The sequence below is a fragment of the Lygodium microphyllum genome, chromosome 24 (assembly GCF_053477565.2).
Source record: "Lygodium microphyllum isolate KBCC chromosome 24, Lygodium_microphyllum_v1.1.10, whole genome shotgun sequence".
Classification (NCBI taxonomy): Eukaryota; Viridiplantae; Streptophyta; class Polypodiopsida; order Schizaeales; family Lygodiaceae; genus Lygodium; species Lygodium microphyllum.
The window spans coordinates 137,019,245-137,037,576 of NC_141158.1; the positions used below are offsets into that span (position 1 = coordinate 137,019,245).

Genomic DNA, 18,332 nt, shown 5'->3' on the forward strand with positions numbered 1-18,332 from the left:
GATCCTCAAAGGGAAAACAACAACAAATTCTACCAAGGGCTCCAGTTCCAGCGATGCAGAAGCTTCATACTAGGCTTTCTATCTGCACACATGAAGATCTCCAAAAGACCACAAATGGCTTACAATGCCTTCATTGCCGAAAGCTAGTAGAGTCTGCGTCTACCTCATCTACTCTAAATGTCCTCCAGACGCAACCGACTTCTTTCTATGCTCAAGACACAGAAGTAATTGGGGCCCCCTTCATCATTCCATCTTCGGGTAATTATTATCAGCAAGACATGGCCATAAATTGGCAGAGCCATTCCCTCTACAATCTTAGTGAACAACTAGCTCAGGTTAGTCAGCAACTCACTAATATATAACTACTTATTGATCTTCAACAAAAACAAAAAAATGTTATTTCTCATACTGCATCTAGCTCCTCTCTTGATCTTTTGAAAACCCAACAAAATATCAAAAAATTTATAGCCTGGTTTTCATTAAAATCTGTCCAAGGAAATCCTTCCCAAGATGTTCTCTATGCTATGCATAGTAAGGGCAAAGGCCAAGATATCATTGGATGTAGCAACCAGATGACATCAAATCATCATGAAATGGATGATTGGGTCCATGATCAACAACATTTGGCCACATCCTTTCAAGATCCCCCTGGAATGCTTCCTCAATTATCCTATGAAGCTGATACTGAAGCAGAAGATGTTCCTCCACCTACCCCGCATCACCAAATGGTATCCTGATCAACTCCAAGATTGGGTTATCCACTTAGAAGAAGAACTGACTACCTGCTTGCATGAAGAACAGAGCTATACTACTGCAAAGAGCCATTGGCACTGGGAAGACTCTCGGATTTCCGAAGAAATCATTGCTGATCCAGAAGAATGTTCTTGGAAATCCCAAAGGCCCAAACTCACCTCTCGTCCCGACAAAAGGGATCTCTACTTCTAAGATCATCCCCATGATCAAACTGAAGTTCATCGACTTGACCTCATCCATTGGCAAGATATGGAATATGATTAGGATACTGCGTGCTTCCTTGTAGATATGCCTAGTTCTACTTCTTATGCAGAAATTACTGATCCTGATACCCCCAAAAGTGCTCATGAAATCACGCATTATCTTAAAGGGCTTCATATCAATTATAATTCTGATGGATGGCATTCTTCCCCACCAATGCTAGCCCCTGGATGGGATGCTCTTGATGAACCCATAGACTAGCCCGACTTGTCTGATTGGGATGAAGTAGCAATACAATAAACAGAGGACCAAATGGACCAGTACGACAAAGGGACTAAATTCTATGGTATAATTCGAGGTATTGATCCTACTCATCTTCCTTCTGTTCAAAAGGAACTCAAGATAAGAAAACAATTAGTACGCCCAGAAAAGGGCACTGAACCTCCTGTCTTAGATCTTACACAAAATGAAGGTTGTCCTCCCACAATCAACATGATGAAAAGCGACCCAAACAAGCAAGAGGACAACCCCAAGCAACACAAAGTTGGAAATCTTCCCTTATGGAATATTGATAAACTTTCACAAGTAGAAATTGAAGATGTTTTCCATGAAATGTTTGGATATTTTTGCTCATTATATAGAAATCAAGGAGTTGCCCAGATAAATGCAGTTAATCATATTACCCATGGCTTCACCGGTGATCTCCGCTATTAGTGGGAATCCCTTGACTGTGATGCCAAGTTTACCATTCAAAAGGACCCTAATCCTGGCGGAAATTTCTTTGAAATTTTGGTCTCAGAATGGGTGGGCATTAGGTATGATGAGGCACGAGATGCTATGTAGGCCTTTCACCAGGCTCGCTTGTGTAACATTAACAAAATAGAAGATTATATCATCTATATGGGGCATCTCTTATATCTCTTCAATGGAGAACATGAAGCCAATAACAAGAGTTTCTTTGTGAATTCCCTTCTTAATCCTATTCCCCAGATGGTAGCAGATAAAATGGAGCAACAACAGATCACTTATGAACACTCTTTTGGCATGATCACCCAGCTAGTTCGCAAGGTAATAGATGATCTCTGTACCCAGCTCAAGGGAAAGAAGCTCTTAAAAACAACCCAGTCCCCCTCTATGGAATTTTGTACAAAAAATATATATACTAAATATTTTGGCTGCCTCCACCAAAGCTGCAATTGCAAAAAATTCAACCCTCGTACAAAATATAAGCCCAAGAAAATATTCTCGTTTAGGGTTTCGGGTTTAGGTTTTAGGGTTTTAGGGGTTTCAGGGTTTAGGGTTAGGGTTCAGGGTTTAGGATTTAGGGTTAGGGGTTTAGGGTTAGGGGTTAGGGTTGGGTTTAGGGTTTTCGATTTTGGGCTTCGGGTTTCGGGCTTAGGGCTTCGGGCTTAGGATTAGGGTTTAGGGTTTCGTGTTTAGGGTTGAGGGTTTAGGGTTGAGGGTTGAGGGTTGAGGGTTTAGGATTTAGGGTTTAGGGTTTAAGGTTTAGGGTCAAGGGTTTAGGGTCTAGGATTTAGGGTTGAGGGTCTAGGATTTAGGGTTTAGGGTCTAGGGTCTAGGGTCTAGGGTCTAGGGTCTAGGGTCTAGGGGCTAGGGTCTAGGGTTTAGGGTCTAGTGGAATTGCACAGAAAGTTCCAATCTGAACCAACAGGATTCCGTTCGCCACAAAGAATGATTGCTTCTGGATCCATGCGCTTGGCAATAATAGTGTCTCCTAACATGCCAAAACTTGCAGTCGCACCACCTGTGGTGGGATAAGTAAGAACTGAAATATATAACAACTTATTTTGGATTTGATGAATTTGTAGAGCAGAAGATATCTTAGCCATTTGCATTGGACTCAACGTTCCTTCTTGCATGCATGCCCCTCCAGAGGCACATACAACCACGAGGGGTAGGGATCTATTCGTAGCATATTCAACTAAATGAGTAGAGTTTCCATCTATCTTTTCTATAGTAAACGTTACGATTTTTTTACTAAAATTTCCATTGAGCCCATGCATAGTATGAATGTCAAACATGCTATGCAAAGGCATACTAACTATACGTATACTACCTTCTAGACATTACAAAGAACATATTGACTCACGCGATGTAACTTATTTTTTGTTATTGATCCAATTCAATCTTTTTCATTTCTAAAATAGTCAATAAATCTATCTATCTATTGACTATTGATCTCAACACACACCACACCATGTCACGACGCGCCCCCCCCCCCCCCCCCCCCCCCCAATGGCACGACGTGACGTGCCCGCCCCCATCCCTAACATAACATGACATCCCTCCCTCGCCCCCAATGACACGACGTGACACGCGGCGCCCACCTCCCCCTCCCCAACATAACATGACATCCCCCCTCCCCCCCTGACATGACATGACACGACGCGATGCGTCCCCCTCCCCCTTCCCCTCTCGAACATGACATGACATCCCCCCCCCCTCGCCCCATGACATGACACGATGCGATGTGCCCCCCTCCCCTTAACACACACACCCACCCACCATGATGCCCCCCCTCAACACACACCACACCATGTCGCGATGCGCCCTCCCTCCCTCCAAAATTCGCCCCCCCCTTCCCCCCTCAACACACACCACACCATGCTACAAGTGAGACTCCTTCCTTCTCTCCCACAATCTTGACATGGTATCAGAGCCTTGTTCGTGGTAAGGAGCTCAAGAAAGCAAGCCAAGCTCGCGGTGTTCTGGTAAGAGGAGCATTGTTGCTTTCATTTTCTGTTTTGGGAGCAAATCTCTGCAAGTAGCACAGCCGGAAATTGCAAGAGTGCATTGTCTCAGGTTGAGATGCTCTTCGCGGTGAAGCAAGAGGGCAGTACATGCTGCGGGAGAAGGCTTTAGCCCCTGGCAACCCTGTTTTTTTGATTTGAGGCCATTTCGGGGCCTGTTTTGGAGGCGGAAGTTTTCTGCACGCACTCAGGAAAAGGCCCAGTTTTATGCTGTGCGACCACTGTTCTACAGGTCAGTGAAAAGTTACCACAGAAATTGCATCGTATGCTTGTGTGCAGAGACATTGGGAGTTACAGAATCATCCTTGGTTCCTGTTTATGCAAAATCGTCACTAGGAAGTGACTGTGTGGTCAAATACCACTTTCGCCAGTTTTGCAGATTTGCCCTTGTGAGGGTAAAGCTGTGTTTTTTGCAGTGACAGAATTTTTTGCAGTGTTCTGTAATGGCGTTTGATTCACTTTCACAAATTGTAACTGAAAAGCTTGACAAGAACAACTTCCAAGCATGGAAGTTTAGAATGACGAATTTCCTTATGGGAAAAGGATATTGGGAATTTGTTGTAGGAAATGAAGAAGAACCAGTTCTTCCTAATGTTCCCAATCAACAACAAATGCAAGCATTTAAAGCATGGCATGAGAGAGCCAGGAAAGTTATGTACTGGCTGTCTATCAGCATTTCAGACTCTATGATTGTGCATATTCAAGATGCAAGTATGCCAAAGGAGGGATGGGATACTTTGTCAAAAATGTATAGCACAAATACGCAAGCTAGGAAAATGCAGCTCAAGCAAGAGTTGGATAATGTGCAAAGAGAAAATATGAGCATCAATGACTACCACATGAAGGTGAAGAAGATCGCAGATGCACTTGCTTCCATTGGGTCGCCAGTGGAAGATGATGATTTAGTTTCTGTGACGTTGAATGGTCTAGGAAAGGATTATGCACAGTTTTGGACATCCATTTCAGTTTGTGAAAGATTTCCTGATTTTGAGGAGTTAATTGCTCTTCTAATTTCTGAGGAGCAGAGAAATGGTGGTGCATCTTCTTCAGGAGGAACTTCAAAAGAAACTGTCTTCTACTCAAATGCTGAAAGAGGTAGAGGCAGAGGTAGAGGAGGCTGATTTGGAGGCCGTGGTAGAAATCAGAATATGCAGCAAACTCAAGAAAACCAGTCCTATGGAGGAGGACGTGGTAACTCTAGAGGCAGGGGGAGCCAAAGAGGTCGTGGTGGATGGCAAAGAGGCCAAAATGCAAACATCAATGTTGAATGCTACTACTGTGGTAAAATGGGTAATATGGCTAAAGATTGCTATAAAAAGCAGAATGACATCATGAATGGAAAACTGCAACAAGGGAATTATGCATCTTCTAGTAGACAGGGTGATGACAGAAATGAGCATTTGTTTATGGTGCAGCACATGAACAATTCTGTGACAAGTGCAGAAGAAAGCAACGATGTATGGTATGTTGACTCAGGTGCATCAAACCACATGACAGGTCATGCAGAATGGATGGAGGATGCAAGGAAAATGAAAAAACCAGGATTTGTGGAGACTGGTGATGATACTGCACATCTTATTGTGCAGATTGGAAAAATTCCTTTGTCTATGCAGGATGGGAAAAAGAAATACCTGTCCGATGTATTTCATGTCCCGAATATCACCAAGAATCTGGTTTCTGATAGTCAAATGGTTGAGCAGGGCTTGCAGGTCAGATTTAATCCTCATGGATGCTTTGTTGAGGATATGAAAAATAAAGGTCGCTTGATAGCAAAAGGAAAGAAGAAGGGCAGAATGTTTACATTGGATGCAGACATGCCTGAATTGAGTGCAGCAATGTTTGCACATGGGACCGGTGTAGTTGCAGATATTGATATCTGGCATAAATGCATTGGTCATGTTAATGTACAACGACTTAAATCAATGCAGGCCCAAAATATTGTTGCAGGATTGCCTAAATTCAAGGTTGCAGAAATGCATAAGGTATGTGAAGCATGTCAGTTTTGAAAACAGGCAAGGAAACCATTTCCTAGACATGTTCAAGAGAGTAAGAAGCCATTGGAATTAATCCACTCTGATGTGTGGACTACTAAAGCTGCATCTCTTGGAGGCTATCATTATTTTGTCACTTTTATTGATGACTATAGCAGAAAAGTTTGGGTGTATTTTATGAAAAAGAAAAGTGAAGTGTTTGGGCATTTCAAAACTCTTAAAGCTATGGTTGAAAAAGAAACAGGCCTACAAATAAAATGCCTAAGGTCAGATGGAGGGGGAGAGTACCTCTCAAATGAGTTTGCAAGGTTCTTGTAGGAGTATGGCATAAAGTAGCAATATTCATGCAGTCATAACCCACAACAAAATGGAATTGCAGAAAGGAAAAATAGGCATATTGGAGAGGTATCTCGTGCCATGCTCAATGAAAAAGACCTGCCAGATTTTTATTGGGTTGAGGCAGTTGCTACAGCAGTCTACATAATGAACAGGACTCCCACTGCAGCAATACATGGGATGACTCCAGAGGAGAGGTATACTGGTAGGAAACCAGATATTTCTCATTTAAAATTTTTTGGTTGCATTGCCTATGTACATGTGCCAGATGAGTTGAGATCCAAGTTGGATCCAAAAGCTGAGAAGTGCATCTTTATTGGTTAATCTCTGCAGCAAAAAGGGTATAGATGCTATAACCCTTCTACTCGTAAGTTTAAAGTGAGCAGTGATGTTGTTTTTGATGAGATGAGTAGCTGGTATAAACCAGTAAATGTGATTGATGATGTAGATGCACAAAATGGTAATGTTGCACAAAATTCACAGCAGCAGTCACAAAATATTAGTGGACCTGGAGCGTCCTCTAGCAGTGGTTCACATTCTTCGCCATGGACAGGCAGATTGAGATCAGGAGAATCTTCTCAAAGCAATGCAGATAGTGGTATGCAGGTATCACGAAAAGGAAAAGAGAAGGTAGATCAACCCATGTTTGATGTGAATGCAGGTCACTCTTATGTGGATGGTGAATCCAGTGGCTCAGAACAGAGCATTGATGATGAGTTGGGTATTCCTTCTATTGTTACACCTGGAGTAAGGAAGACTAGGGATGTTTTGAGAGCACCTGGGAGTGAACCTACTTTGCGCAAGTCTACGAGAGCTAGGTATCCTGTGGATCGGTTGAAATATGATGGATTTACAGCCATTCACTATGCATATATGGTCAAAGTGATACAGGAACCAGAACCCACTTCTTTTGAGCAAGCCATGGGAAAAGAAAAATGGGAGAAAGCCATGGATGAAGAAATGGATGCCTTGGAAGCAAATCCTACATGGGAGTTGGTATCCTTGCCTAAAGGTAAAAATGCAATTGGCTGTAAGTGGGTTTATAAGGTGAAGCACAATGCAGATGGTTCTGTGAATAGATACAAGGCAAGATTAGTAGTCAAGGGGTATGCACAAACATATGGCATTGATTATGAAGAAACATTCAGTCCGGTTGCAAGGATGGCAACAGTAAGAGCAGTCATTGCTATGGCTGCATCAAAGGGATGGTCTTTACATTAGATGGATGTAAAGAATACCTTCTTGCATGGTGATTTGCAAGAAGAGGTCTATATGGAGCAGCCATCAGGTTATGTGCATGCTGTTCATCTTGAGTTTGTTTGCAGGTTGAAGAAAGCTTTGTATGGCTTGAAGCAAGCACCTAGAGCATGGTCTAACAAGATAGGACAGTATCTTGTCACTATTGGCTTTCAGATTTCCAATGCAGATTTCTCACTTTAGGTGAGAAAAACAGAGAAAGGTATTATGCTACTTGTCATTTACGTTGATGATTTGATTATGACAGGGGACAGTGATGAAGATATCCTTCATGTGAAAATGCTATTGAAGCAGAAGTTTGAGATGAAGGATTTGGGAGAGCTACGTTATTTCTTGGGCATTGAGGTGATTAGATCACCAAGTGGGTACAGCTCTTGCAGAGGCAGTATGGATTGGACATGCTGTCCAAATATGGGATGACAGGCTGTAAGCCTATTTCAGTTCCTTTGGAGCAGAATATGAAGCTGAGCGCAGATGCAGGTGAGCTTCTGGAAGACCCTACTATGTATAGACGCATAGTAGGAAGCTTGATTTATATGACTATTACCAGACCAGATTTGAGCTATGCTGTTGGATTGGTAAGTCAGTTTATGCAGGCTCCAAGGAAACCTCATTTGGATGCGGCTAGATGCATACTCAGGTATGTGAAGTCCACATTGCAGTATGGATTACTTTATGAGACTGGGGTTTAGATACAGTTGCATGGATACACTGATGCTGATTGGGCTGGTAGTATTTCTGATAGACGATCTACCAGTGGATATGTGTTCTCTTTTGGGAGTGCTGCAGTCACTTGGAGCAGCAAGAAACAGCCTACAGTTGCCTTGTCGAGCACAGAGGCTGAGTACAGGGGCGTAGAAATGGCTGCATGTGAGGTAGCTTGGTTGCATAAGCTACTTTATGATATGCACCAGCTTACAGATGGGCCAGTTGTCATTTATTGTGACAACATGAGTAGTATATACTTGGCAAATAACCCAGTCTATCATGCTAGAACAAAGCACATTGAGGTGCATTATCACTATGTGTGGGAGAGGGTCTTACTAGGTCTTATTGATCTAGTTTATGTCAGCACAGAGGATCAGGTAGCTGACATATTTACGAAGGCATTGGGCGCAGAGAAGCTGTGCAAGTTCAGAGACCTGCTTGATGTGCAGGAATTGGGATTGAGCTCGAGGGGGAGAGTTGAGATATCGAGCTCCACTCGTGATATGCCAAGGTGACCGTTGTGCATTTATGTCACCGACGTGTCAGTTGCAGATGCGGTTGGTACACCGCCCATGAATAATAGCTACATGACAGCTATCCTTATCTACTCTAGTTCGTGGCTCAGTTAGTATGCCACCGTAGTTAGTTGAGTTTGGTTTGAGATACATATATAGGGTTCTTCTATTTCTTTGTACTAGAGTTCTTTTGGCTTACACAACTAAGAAGAGGAAAATTGTTTTCAGCCTCCACCTCTGTGTGTATTCTCCCATTGTGCAAGCAAGAAAGCTACAAGTGAGACTCCTTCCTTCTCTCCCACAATCTTGACAACCCTCCCCCTCCCCAACATAACATGACATTCCCCCCCCCCCCCCCATGACATCCCCCTCCCCCCGCCCCATGACATGACACGACGCGACGTGCCCCCTCCCCTTAACACACACACCCACCCACCATGATGCCCTCCCCTCCCAACACACACCACACCATGTCGCGACGCGCCCTCCCCTCCCCCTCCAAAATTCGCCCCCCCCTCCCATGACATCCCCCCCCTCCTTGGCCCCCCTATGACATGACAGGACGCGACGTGCCCCCCTCCCCTTAACACACCCACCATGACGCCCCTCCCCCCCAAACACACACCACACCATGTCGCGACGCGCCCTCCCCCCCACCTCCAAAATTCAGCCCCCCTCTTCCCCCCTCAACACACCACACCATGTCGCGACACCCCCCCCGCCCCATGACATGACACGACGCGACGCGCCCCCTCTCTCTCCCCAACATAACATGACATCCCCCCCTCCAAAATTCGGCCCCTCCCCCTTCCCCCCTCAACACAAACCACACTATGTTGCGACATGCCCTCCCCCCCCCCCCACTCGTGATATGCCAAGGTGACCGTTGTGCATTTATGTCACCGATGTGTCAGTTGCAGATGCGGTTGGTACACCGCCCATGAATAATAGCTACATGACATCTATCCTTATCTACTCTAGTTCGTGGCTCAGTTAGTATGCCACCGTAGTTAGTTGAGTTTGGTTTGAGATCCATATATAGGGTTCTTCTATTTCTTTGTACTAGAGTTCTTTTGGCTTACACAACTAAGAAGAGGAAAATTGTTTTCAACCTCCACCTTTGTGTGTATTCCCCCATTGTGCAAGCAAGAAAGCTACAAGTGAGACTCCTTCCTTCTCTCCCACAATCTTGACAACCCTCCCCCTCCCCAACATAACATGATCTCCCCCCCCATGACATCCCCCTCCCCCCGCCCCATGACATGACACGATGCGACGTGCCCCCTCCCCTTAACACACACACACCCACCCACCATGATGCCCTCCCCTCCCAACACACACCACACCATGTCGTGACGCGCTCTCCCCTCCCCCTTCAAAATTTGCCCCCCCCTTCCCTCCTCAACACACACCACACCATGTCGCGATGCCCCCCCCTCCCATGACATCCCCCCCCCCCCCCCCCCCAATGGCATCCCCCCCCTCCTTGGCCCCCCCACGACATGACAGGACGCGATGTGCCCCCCTCCCCTTAACACACACACCCACCCACCATGACGCCCCTCCCCCCCCCCCGCAACACACACCACACCATGTCGCGACGCGCCCTCCCCCCCACCTCCAAAATTCAGCCCCCCCCTTCCCCCCTCAACACACCACACCATGTCGCGACACGCCCTCCCCCCACCTCCAAAATTCAGCCCCTCCCCTTCCCCCCTCAACACACCACACCATGTCGCGATGCCCCCCCCTCCCCCCACCCCATGACATGATACGACACGACGCGCCCCCCTCCCTCTCCCCAACATAACATGACATCCCCCCCTCCAAAATTCGGCCCCTCCCCCTTCCCCCCTCAACACAAACCACACTATGTCGCGACGTGCCCCCCCCCCCCCCCCCCCCCGCCCCATGACATGACACGACGCGACGTGCCCCCTCCCCTTAACACACACACCCACCCACCATGACGCCCCCCTCCCCCCCCTCCCAACACACACCACACCATGTCGTGACGCGCCCTCCCCTCCCCCTCCAAAATTCGGCCCCCCCCCTTCCCCCCTCAACACACACCACACCATGTCCCCCACCCCCCCCCCCATGACACGACACGATGCGACGCGCCCCCCTCACCCAACCCAACATAACATGACATCCCCCCCATGACACGACGCGACGTGCCCGCCCCCTCCTCAACATGACATGACATCCCCCCTCCCCCCCCATGACACGACATGACACGATGCGACGCGTACCCCTCCCCCTCCCCAACATGACATGACATTGCCCCCCTATGACACGACGTGACGCGACGCGCCCCCTCCCCAACATAACATCACATCCCCCCCTTCCCGCCCCTCAACACGACACGACACGTCGCGATGCGACGCGACGCGCCCCCCCTCCCCCTCCCCAACATAACATGACATCCCCCCCTCCAAAATTCGGCCCCCCTTCCCCCCTCAACACACACCACACCATGTCCCCCCCCCCCCCCCCCCCCATGACATGACATGATGTGACGACACAACACGTCGCGATGCGACGCGACGCGACGCGCCCCCCCTCCCCCTCCCCAACATAACATGACATCCCCCCCTCCAAAATTCGGCCCCCCTTCCCCCCTCAACACACACCACACCATGTCGCGACCCTCCCCCCCCCCCCCCCCCCCCCCCCCCACCCCCCATGACATGACACGACGTGACGTGCCCCCCTCCCCTCAACACACACACCCAGCTACCATGACACGATGCCTCCCCTCAAAAATTCCCCCTCCCCGCCTTTCAACACACACCACGCCATGTCGCAATGCGGCCTCCCCTCCCCCCCTCCCTTTGCCCCCCCCCCCACCCGCCCTCCAAAATTTCGGGCTTTGTAGGTATGCCTTGCCATTGGAGCCGAAAACACCTATGAGGGGGGATAAGCGCACAAACCATTGTAACCAACATTTTCTTCTCACATTGCCTGGGTGTTCCCTCTCCACCCGGGCCTTGCGCCAACTTAACACGAGTGTTATTTCTTGCAATCGCAAAGTCTTCTTGCAATCTACTTTCTTTCTAAGCAAAGTGCCTTCTTGTAAGCTAAAGGTGGGAAAGACTGTGGGGGATCACGGTGAGAACCGTGGGTGACGAACACAAAGTTGGGAATTGCATGCTACGCACGCATTGTGAGTCACACTTGGTATCAAAGCCCAACTCATGCGAGGGCTAATCCTTCAACAGGCGTGAGGACGATTTTGGAAAGCTAGCAAAGTTGCGGTTCATCAACATGGGTGGACGCAACAAGAACAAGAGTGGAATTCAAGATGACCGAGATGAAATCTCGGTGGCCCTTGGAATCGGAGCAAGCAGACCTCAACTGGTGATTGGGGAAGGATACACAACCGAGCATGAGAATGAAATAGATGCTACTATGCACGAAGAAGAGGAGCCGCGGCACGAACCTGACCCAATGGATGCCATGCGAGAAATGATGAAGGACTTGCTGGCTACCATGCTACCCAAAGCACTAGGGAAGGCTCAAGCTGAGACGAACAATGATGGTGAGATTCATCGGAGACGCAGAAGGAAAGAAAAGAAGGAACGGGATGACTCCTTATCCGATGATATGGGAAAGTACAAGCCTCAAGCACTAGAGAAATACAAAGGTGAGAGGGACTCAGTCAGCCTAAACTGATGGATAAGAGAGGTGGACCACTACATGAAGTTACTCAAGGTGTCAAGCAAAAGAAGAGGATTGGTGGCAGCACAGTTACTAGAGAGTGATGCCTCGAAGTGGCTGATGTATGAGGAAGAGCAGTTTGGCAGGAAGCTGACATGGGAGGAGTTGCAGAGAAGCATGAAGGAATACTTCGTGCCAAAGAATGAACCATTCAAAGTCAAAGACGAATGGAGAAACTTGAGGCAGAATGCAGGCCGAATGAGAGACTATGTGCAAAAATATAGGTCTCTAATGCTGCAGCTACCCGACATGGACGTAACCACCAAACTGCATGGTTTTCTGTATGGAATGCAACCATGGGCTAGAAGAGAAATAGAAAAGCAGGAATCAGGAAGTGTGCTGGAGGCTATGACAATGGCTAAAAGGCTCACTGATTTCGACGGCAGACAAGGAGGGGCAGGGCGTGGGGCTTCGCAAGGAGGCAACACCGCTCAGTCCAACTCAACATGGGAAAATAGGCAAAACTAGGGATCTTACCAGAACAACACACAAGGGAACAGTGGATGGAGTGGCAAGCAACCCCTCCGACTGGGAGTACACGGAGACTCGGTCTGAGACAACCCCAGCCAATAGTTCTACTAGTTCCAGACCAACCACGTCTAGGGTCGGCCGAGGGAACAACTCAAATAGAGGAGGATATGGAGGAGGAGATAGAATGGGACAAGGAAGAGGAGGCCCTTTAGCTTGTCATAATTGTGGAGGTCCTCACTTCACAAGGGATTGTCCGAGGGGAGCAGCTTCTTCAAGTGGCTCCAGATTCACGTATGCTCAAGCGGAAGCAGAAGGATCAAGATCGACAGTCCAGATAACTGAGATAGAAGATGAAGAGAAGGAGTGGGAATCTAATGCAAAGGCAGGAGCAGTGGGGGCCAAGCCTCCAGCAACTATGCCAACCTTTATTCCTAGCATCTGCAACATGTTTGTTCAGGCTGAGTTGGGGAACCACCCCCAGGTGATGATGGTGGACACAGGGGCCACTCATAACTTCATATCTCCTCAAGTAGCATCCCGGCTAGGTGTGAAGCCAGTAAGAGCCAAAGGTCTTGAGGTATCATTTGTACAAGGAAAATACAAGTACTGCGAGTTAGCCAAAGGTGTCCCAGTTCAAATTGGGCAATGGCAGGCAAATCTGGATTTTATAGTGGTTCCTATGGACGACTTTGAAGGGATCTTAGGCATGGATTGGATAGACAACCATGTCGTGCAAATACTAGGCATGAAAAAGAATAAAATTTACTTGCAAGCACCGCAGTCGGTGGTCTGGGTGCCATACTTTTGCACTAAAAGCAAGAGTCACAACAAGTCACCGGCTCGCAACACAGTGGACGCTAGATTGGTGGTGACGAAGGTGCAGAATGTGAACAGTTCAGAGAAAGAGAGTCTTGCAAAGGTGTGGGTGCAAAAAGGAACAACAAAGGAGCAACCAGAAGAAGTACAATCGGAGAGAGAAAAGGGGATGAAAACAGTGGCGGAACAGGCCACAGAAAAGAGTCAAGGAACACAAGTGGGAGCCCCAGGACCTATGGAAATTACGGCCAAGCAGCTAGAAAAAGAATTGAAGCATGGGGGACAGTTGAGGCTATGTATGATGAGGCTCATTGAAGAAGAACCAGTGATTCAACAAATCATCTGGACAATAGGTGACGAAAGGGTCAAGGAAGTTCTGGACAAGTTCCAAGATGTCATGCCTGACAAGCTGCCTACCGGGTTGCCGCCTCGCAGGAGTGTTGATCATCGAATCGAGCTCTTACCAGGAGTGCAACCACCAGCCAGGCCAGCTTACAGGATGATGGGAACGGAGCTAGTGGAATTGAAGAAACAACTAGGAGAAATGGAGGCGTCAGGCCACATTCAGCCTAGTAGATCACCCTATGGAGCTCCAGTCCTATTTGTTAAGAAAAAGGATGGGTCTCTTCGTCTGTGTACAGATTACAGAGCTCTCAATAAAGCTACAGTGAGAAACAGGTACCCTGTGTTAGTGGTAGATGAACTGCTGGATCGGTTGCAAGGAGCACGTTACTTCAGCATAATCGACTTGAGGTCAGGGTATCACCAAATTAGAATAGCAGAAGGGGACGAGGTGAAGACGGCTTTCAGAAGCCGATACGGGAGCTATGAATGGTTGGTCATGCCAGAAGGGCTCACTAACACACCAGCTATCTTTTGTGAGCTCGTGAACAAGATCTTCATTGACTATCTTGATGATTTTGTGATCATCTATATTGATGATGTGCTCATTTACAACAGAACCCTGGAAGATCATGTACAACACCCAGGGGACGGTAGCCCACCTTGTCGCAGTCCCTGGGCTTATGATGAAGTGGAGATCTAGTATCTTGTCCGCTGCTGGATTGACATGGATTCAAACTAAGAGGCTACCTCTCGGTCCCGTTCGTCCCTATCGGTCCCGTTGGTCCCTATCGGTCCCGTGTGTCCCACTCGGAGAGACAACCCATTGGTGGCGGGTTAAGTTGCTATAAGTAGCAAATTTGCCAGTGCTCTTAACAATCACATGGCGGATGGTCCGTTGAGCCTAACTCTCACCCGCTGACTTATGGTCCAATGGCATAAGGAAGTTGAGAATTTTCAGATTTGTCCGAGACTCAAGAATGACGAAATTCTCCAAATGCTAAACAAAGGTGAGCAAATTTGGATTTAAGTGGTGAAGTGGACTCATCGGATTCTAGAGGCGAATGGGGAGATGTTGGAGGCTCTCTCAATAACCTCTGTCCCTCGGCCCCACCTACGAGCCGACGCTCATGATGAGTATGGCAAACCCTGTGCGGGTACCCGTCGGGGTATGAGGCTTTTTATCGGGTGAGGATTAGGGTTAGCCTCTTCCAAGTCCCGGATACTCTGGGTCCTCTATTTAGGATGCCAGGTACCTATCCCAACCGAGCTAGCTCGGTCCTCCCAGTGCTTTCACTAGAAGGAGGCGGTAATAAGCAGGCTTGCCTGACGAAACCGTGGGCTTAAGGGTTTGGCCTTGCTAAAGCTGGGTAATAGGTAGGTTCGTCCTATCTATTGCACCCCTGACTTGCAAAACAAAACAAAATCATGTACAGCACCTGGAGAAGGTCTTTACCTGGCTCCGGGAGAATCAATTGTTCGTGAAGCCAGAAAAGTGTGAGTTTGCTGTAAAAGAGATAGAATTTTTGGGCTATTTAGTAAAAGAAAATGGTATTGCTATAGACCCGAAGAAGGTTCAGGCAGTGAAGAATTGGGAGGCTCCTCGCAAGGTAAGTCAGGTGCGGGAATTTTTGGGATTTACAGTTTTTTGCCGAAGGTTCATTCAAGGATATAGTAAGATTACGGCCCCACTAACAGATCTCACCTCTAACACAACTACTTTTTAGTGGACGGATCGGGAACAACAAGCCTTTGAGCAGCTAAAGAGCATGATGATCCAGGCCCCAGTTTTAAAGATGGCAGATTTCTCACGCCCTTTTGAGGTCCATACTGATGCGTCAAGTTATGCCATAGGTGGTGTGCTCATGTAGGACGGTCATCCAGTATGTTATGAATCAAAGAAGTTGGTCCCAACGGAGAGAAGGTGGGCTACTCATGAGAAAGAGATGTATGCAGTAGTGCATTGCTTGAGGAAGTGGTGGCACTATGTGTAGGACAAGCCAACAAAAGTCTATACAGATAATATTTCCCTCAAGTATTTCCAAATTCAACCAAAGCTATCACCAAAGCAGGACCGATGGCAGGATTTTTTTGGCAGAATTTGACATAGAGATTATCCACAAGCCCGGCTCTTCCAATAAAATGCCGGATGCTTTGAGTCGACAAGCTGAACTACAAGCTATCACCGTCGCCGAAGGCAGATTTGGGGCCCAGGTGCGGGAGAAGATGGATGGGAATGAAGAAGCTCAGCAACTTCTGAAGGACATTGAAGTAGGCTCCACTCCATGGGGAATGTATGAAGTCAGAAATGGGATCATCTACTACCAAGGAGCCATGTATGTACCCAAGAATGATGAACTCAAGAATCAGATCCTATGGGAGTGCCATGATAGTCCCATTGGGGGGCAGTCGGGTCAGATAAGGACTTTTGGTCGCCTGAAAAGATTTTTCTACTGGCCAAAGATGCGGGAGGACGTCACCGAATATGTACGCACCTGCCCGACATGTCAAATGGTGAAGGCACAGAGGATGAAGCCTGCAGGAGAGCTGCAACAGATGCCGATTCCATCCCGACCCTAGGATGTGGTAAGTATGGACTTCATCATCGACTTGCCCAAGTCGCATGGCTGCACGTCCATCTTTGTGGTGGTGGACTACCTCTCCAAACAAGCTCACTTCATTGCCACCGAGCCGCCAATCACTGCTCAGAAAGTGGCAAAATTATTCTTTTCCAGGGTCTTCAAGTATCATGGTTTCCCTCTAGCCATCATGTCTGATCGAGATCCCCGATTCCTTAGCAACATGTGGCGGGAGCTTTTCAAGTTGATGGATACTCAGCTCCGCTTCTCGTTAGCTTTTCATCCACAGACAGATGGACAAACCGAAAGACTCAACCAAGGCATCGAAGATTACATCTGTAGCTATGTCCGAGCTGATCAAAAGGATTGGGCTCAATACCTCGACATCCTGGAGTTTCATTACAATGCGACCCTGCACAGTTCTATGGGTTTCACCCCCCTTCGAGGTAGCAACAGGCAAAGAAGTCATCACCCCTCTGGCCTTGGCAGTAGGTAAGCAGTACGTCGAAGATCTAGATGCCGAAGAGTTCCTGCTGAAGTGGAAACAACGAATGCTGGTGGCCCAGGAAAGCCTCCGTAACAACAAGATACTCATCGCCAAAAGATACAATGCAAAAAGGAAGAAACATGTGGAGTTCTTTCCTGGAGATTTGGTGCTGGTCAGCTCCAAGAACATTGACTTGCCCAAGAACCTCACCCCCAAGTTCAACAACAGGTACTACGGGCCATACAAAGTCATCACAAGGCTCAATGATGTCACGTATAAGATTCAGCTACCGCCGAATGTCCTTATCCATGATGCCTTCCATGTTCAACTACTACGGTGGTTTCATGCAGATACCAGATTCGGGCGACAAAGACCTCTTCCAGCACAACTTGCCCAGCTTCCTTTTGAGCCAGAGATTATTCTGGAGACGCGCTTCATCGGTAAACACCCGGAGTTTCACATCAAGTGGAAGAATCGACCAATGAAAGAAGCCTCCTGGGTGGCAGAACCACTAGTCATCGAACATGCTCGAGATCTACTACTTCAATTCTACAACGAGCGAGAGAATCCAGATCTTATCATCCACCATTACCACAGGAGTGAACATCGAACTCAACCTACTTCAAAAAAGTCCTTAGCTCCACATCTATAATCGAGTCAGTGGGCAAGGCAACTTAGGTCTAGGAATCGTCTGTTTTTATGTTCAAAAATAAACAAAGACCTTATCTCACATCTGTATTGAGTCAGTGGATAAGGCATGTAGCAGGTTTAGACACTGATCTACTCACTAGGAGTGGATTAAGACCCTCGGATTTTGAGTCAACCAGTCCCACTCCCGCTCAATGAGGACATTGAGCTTCCTCATGGGGGGGTGTGTATGAGGGGGGATAAGCGCACAAACCATTGTAACCAACATTTTCTTCTCGCATTGCCTGGGTGTTCCCCCTCCACTTGGGCCTTGCGCCAACATAACACAAGTGTTATTTTTTGCAATCGCAAAGTCTTCTTGCAATCTACTTTCTTTCTAAGCAAAGTGCCTTCTTGTAAGCTAAAGGTGGGAAAGACCGCAGGGGATCACGGTGAGAACCGTGGGTGACGAACGCAAAGTTGGAAATTGCATGCTACGCACGCATTGTGCATCACAACACCTATGAGGGTAGTGGTGCTTGCTCCATCGAAACACTCCTTGGAGATCCAAGGGAGGGTGAGGTGAGGTGTATGGTCCCCGCATCCATCTTGTCCGCGAGGAGTGTCTTGTGAGCAAATGCCATGTACCCCCCGCCGAACGGTTAGGCGCAAGCGACTTGTGCTGATCCTTGCGAGGACATCGCGTCATGGTGGTCAACATGTGCCCACTAGGTGGTGAGGAGCGAAGTGCGGTG

The 18,332-nt window shown here is 47.7% G+C and overlaps 1 protein-coding gene across 1 annotated transcript; it reads left to right on the forward strand.

The window, feature by feature from the left end:
- Nucleotides 1–12,910: 12,910 nt before the first annotated feature.
- LOC148015714 (uncharacterized) lies at nt 12,911–15,755 on the forward strand. The gene is made up of 3 exons (XM_087665235.1): nt 12,911–14,518; nt 15,321–15,494; nt 15,612–15,755. Exons 1-3 carry the CDS (start codon nt 12,911–12,913, stop codon nt 15,753–15,755), a joined length of 1,926 nt encoding a protein of 641 aa, XP_087521361.1.
- Nucleotides 15,756–18,332: the final 2,577 nt, after the last annotated feature.

Coding starts and splice junctions, on each gene's coding strand:
- LOC148015714 (XM_087665235.1), top strand. CDS start 12,911: ATGGGACAAGGAAGAGGAGGCCCTTTAGCTTGTCATAATTGTGGAGGT. Junction 14,519..15,320: donor ACAGAACCCTGGAAGATCAT/GTACAACACCCA, acceptor AATCATGTACAG/CACCTGGAGAAGGTCTTTAC. Junction 15,495..15,611: donor ATTGGGAGGCTCCTCGCAAG/GTAAGTCAGGTG, acceptor ACTACTTTTTAG/TGGACGGATCGGGAACAACA.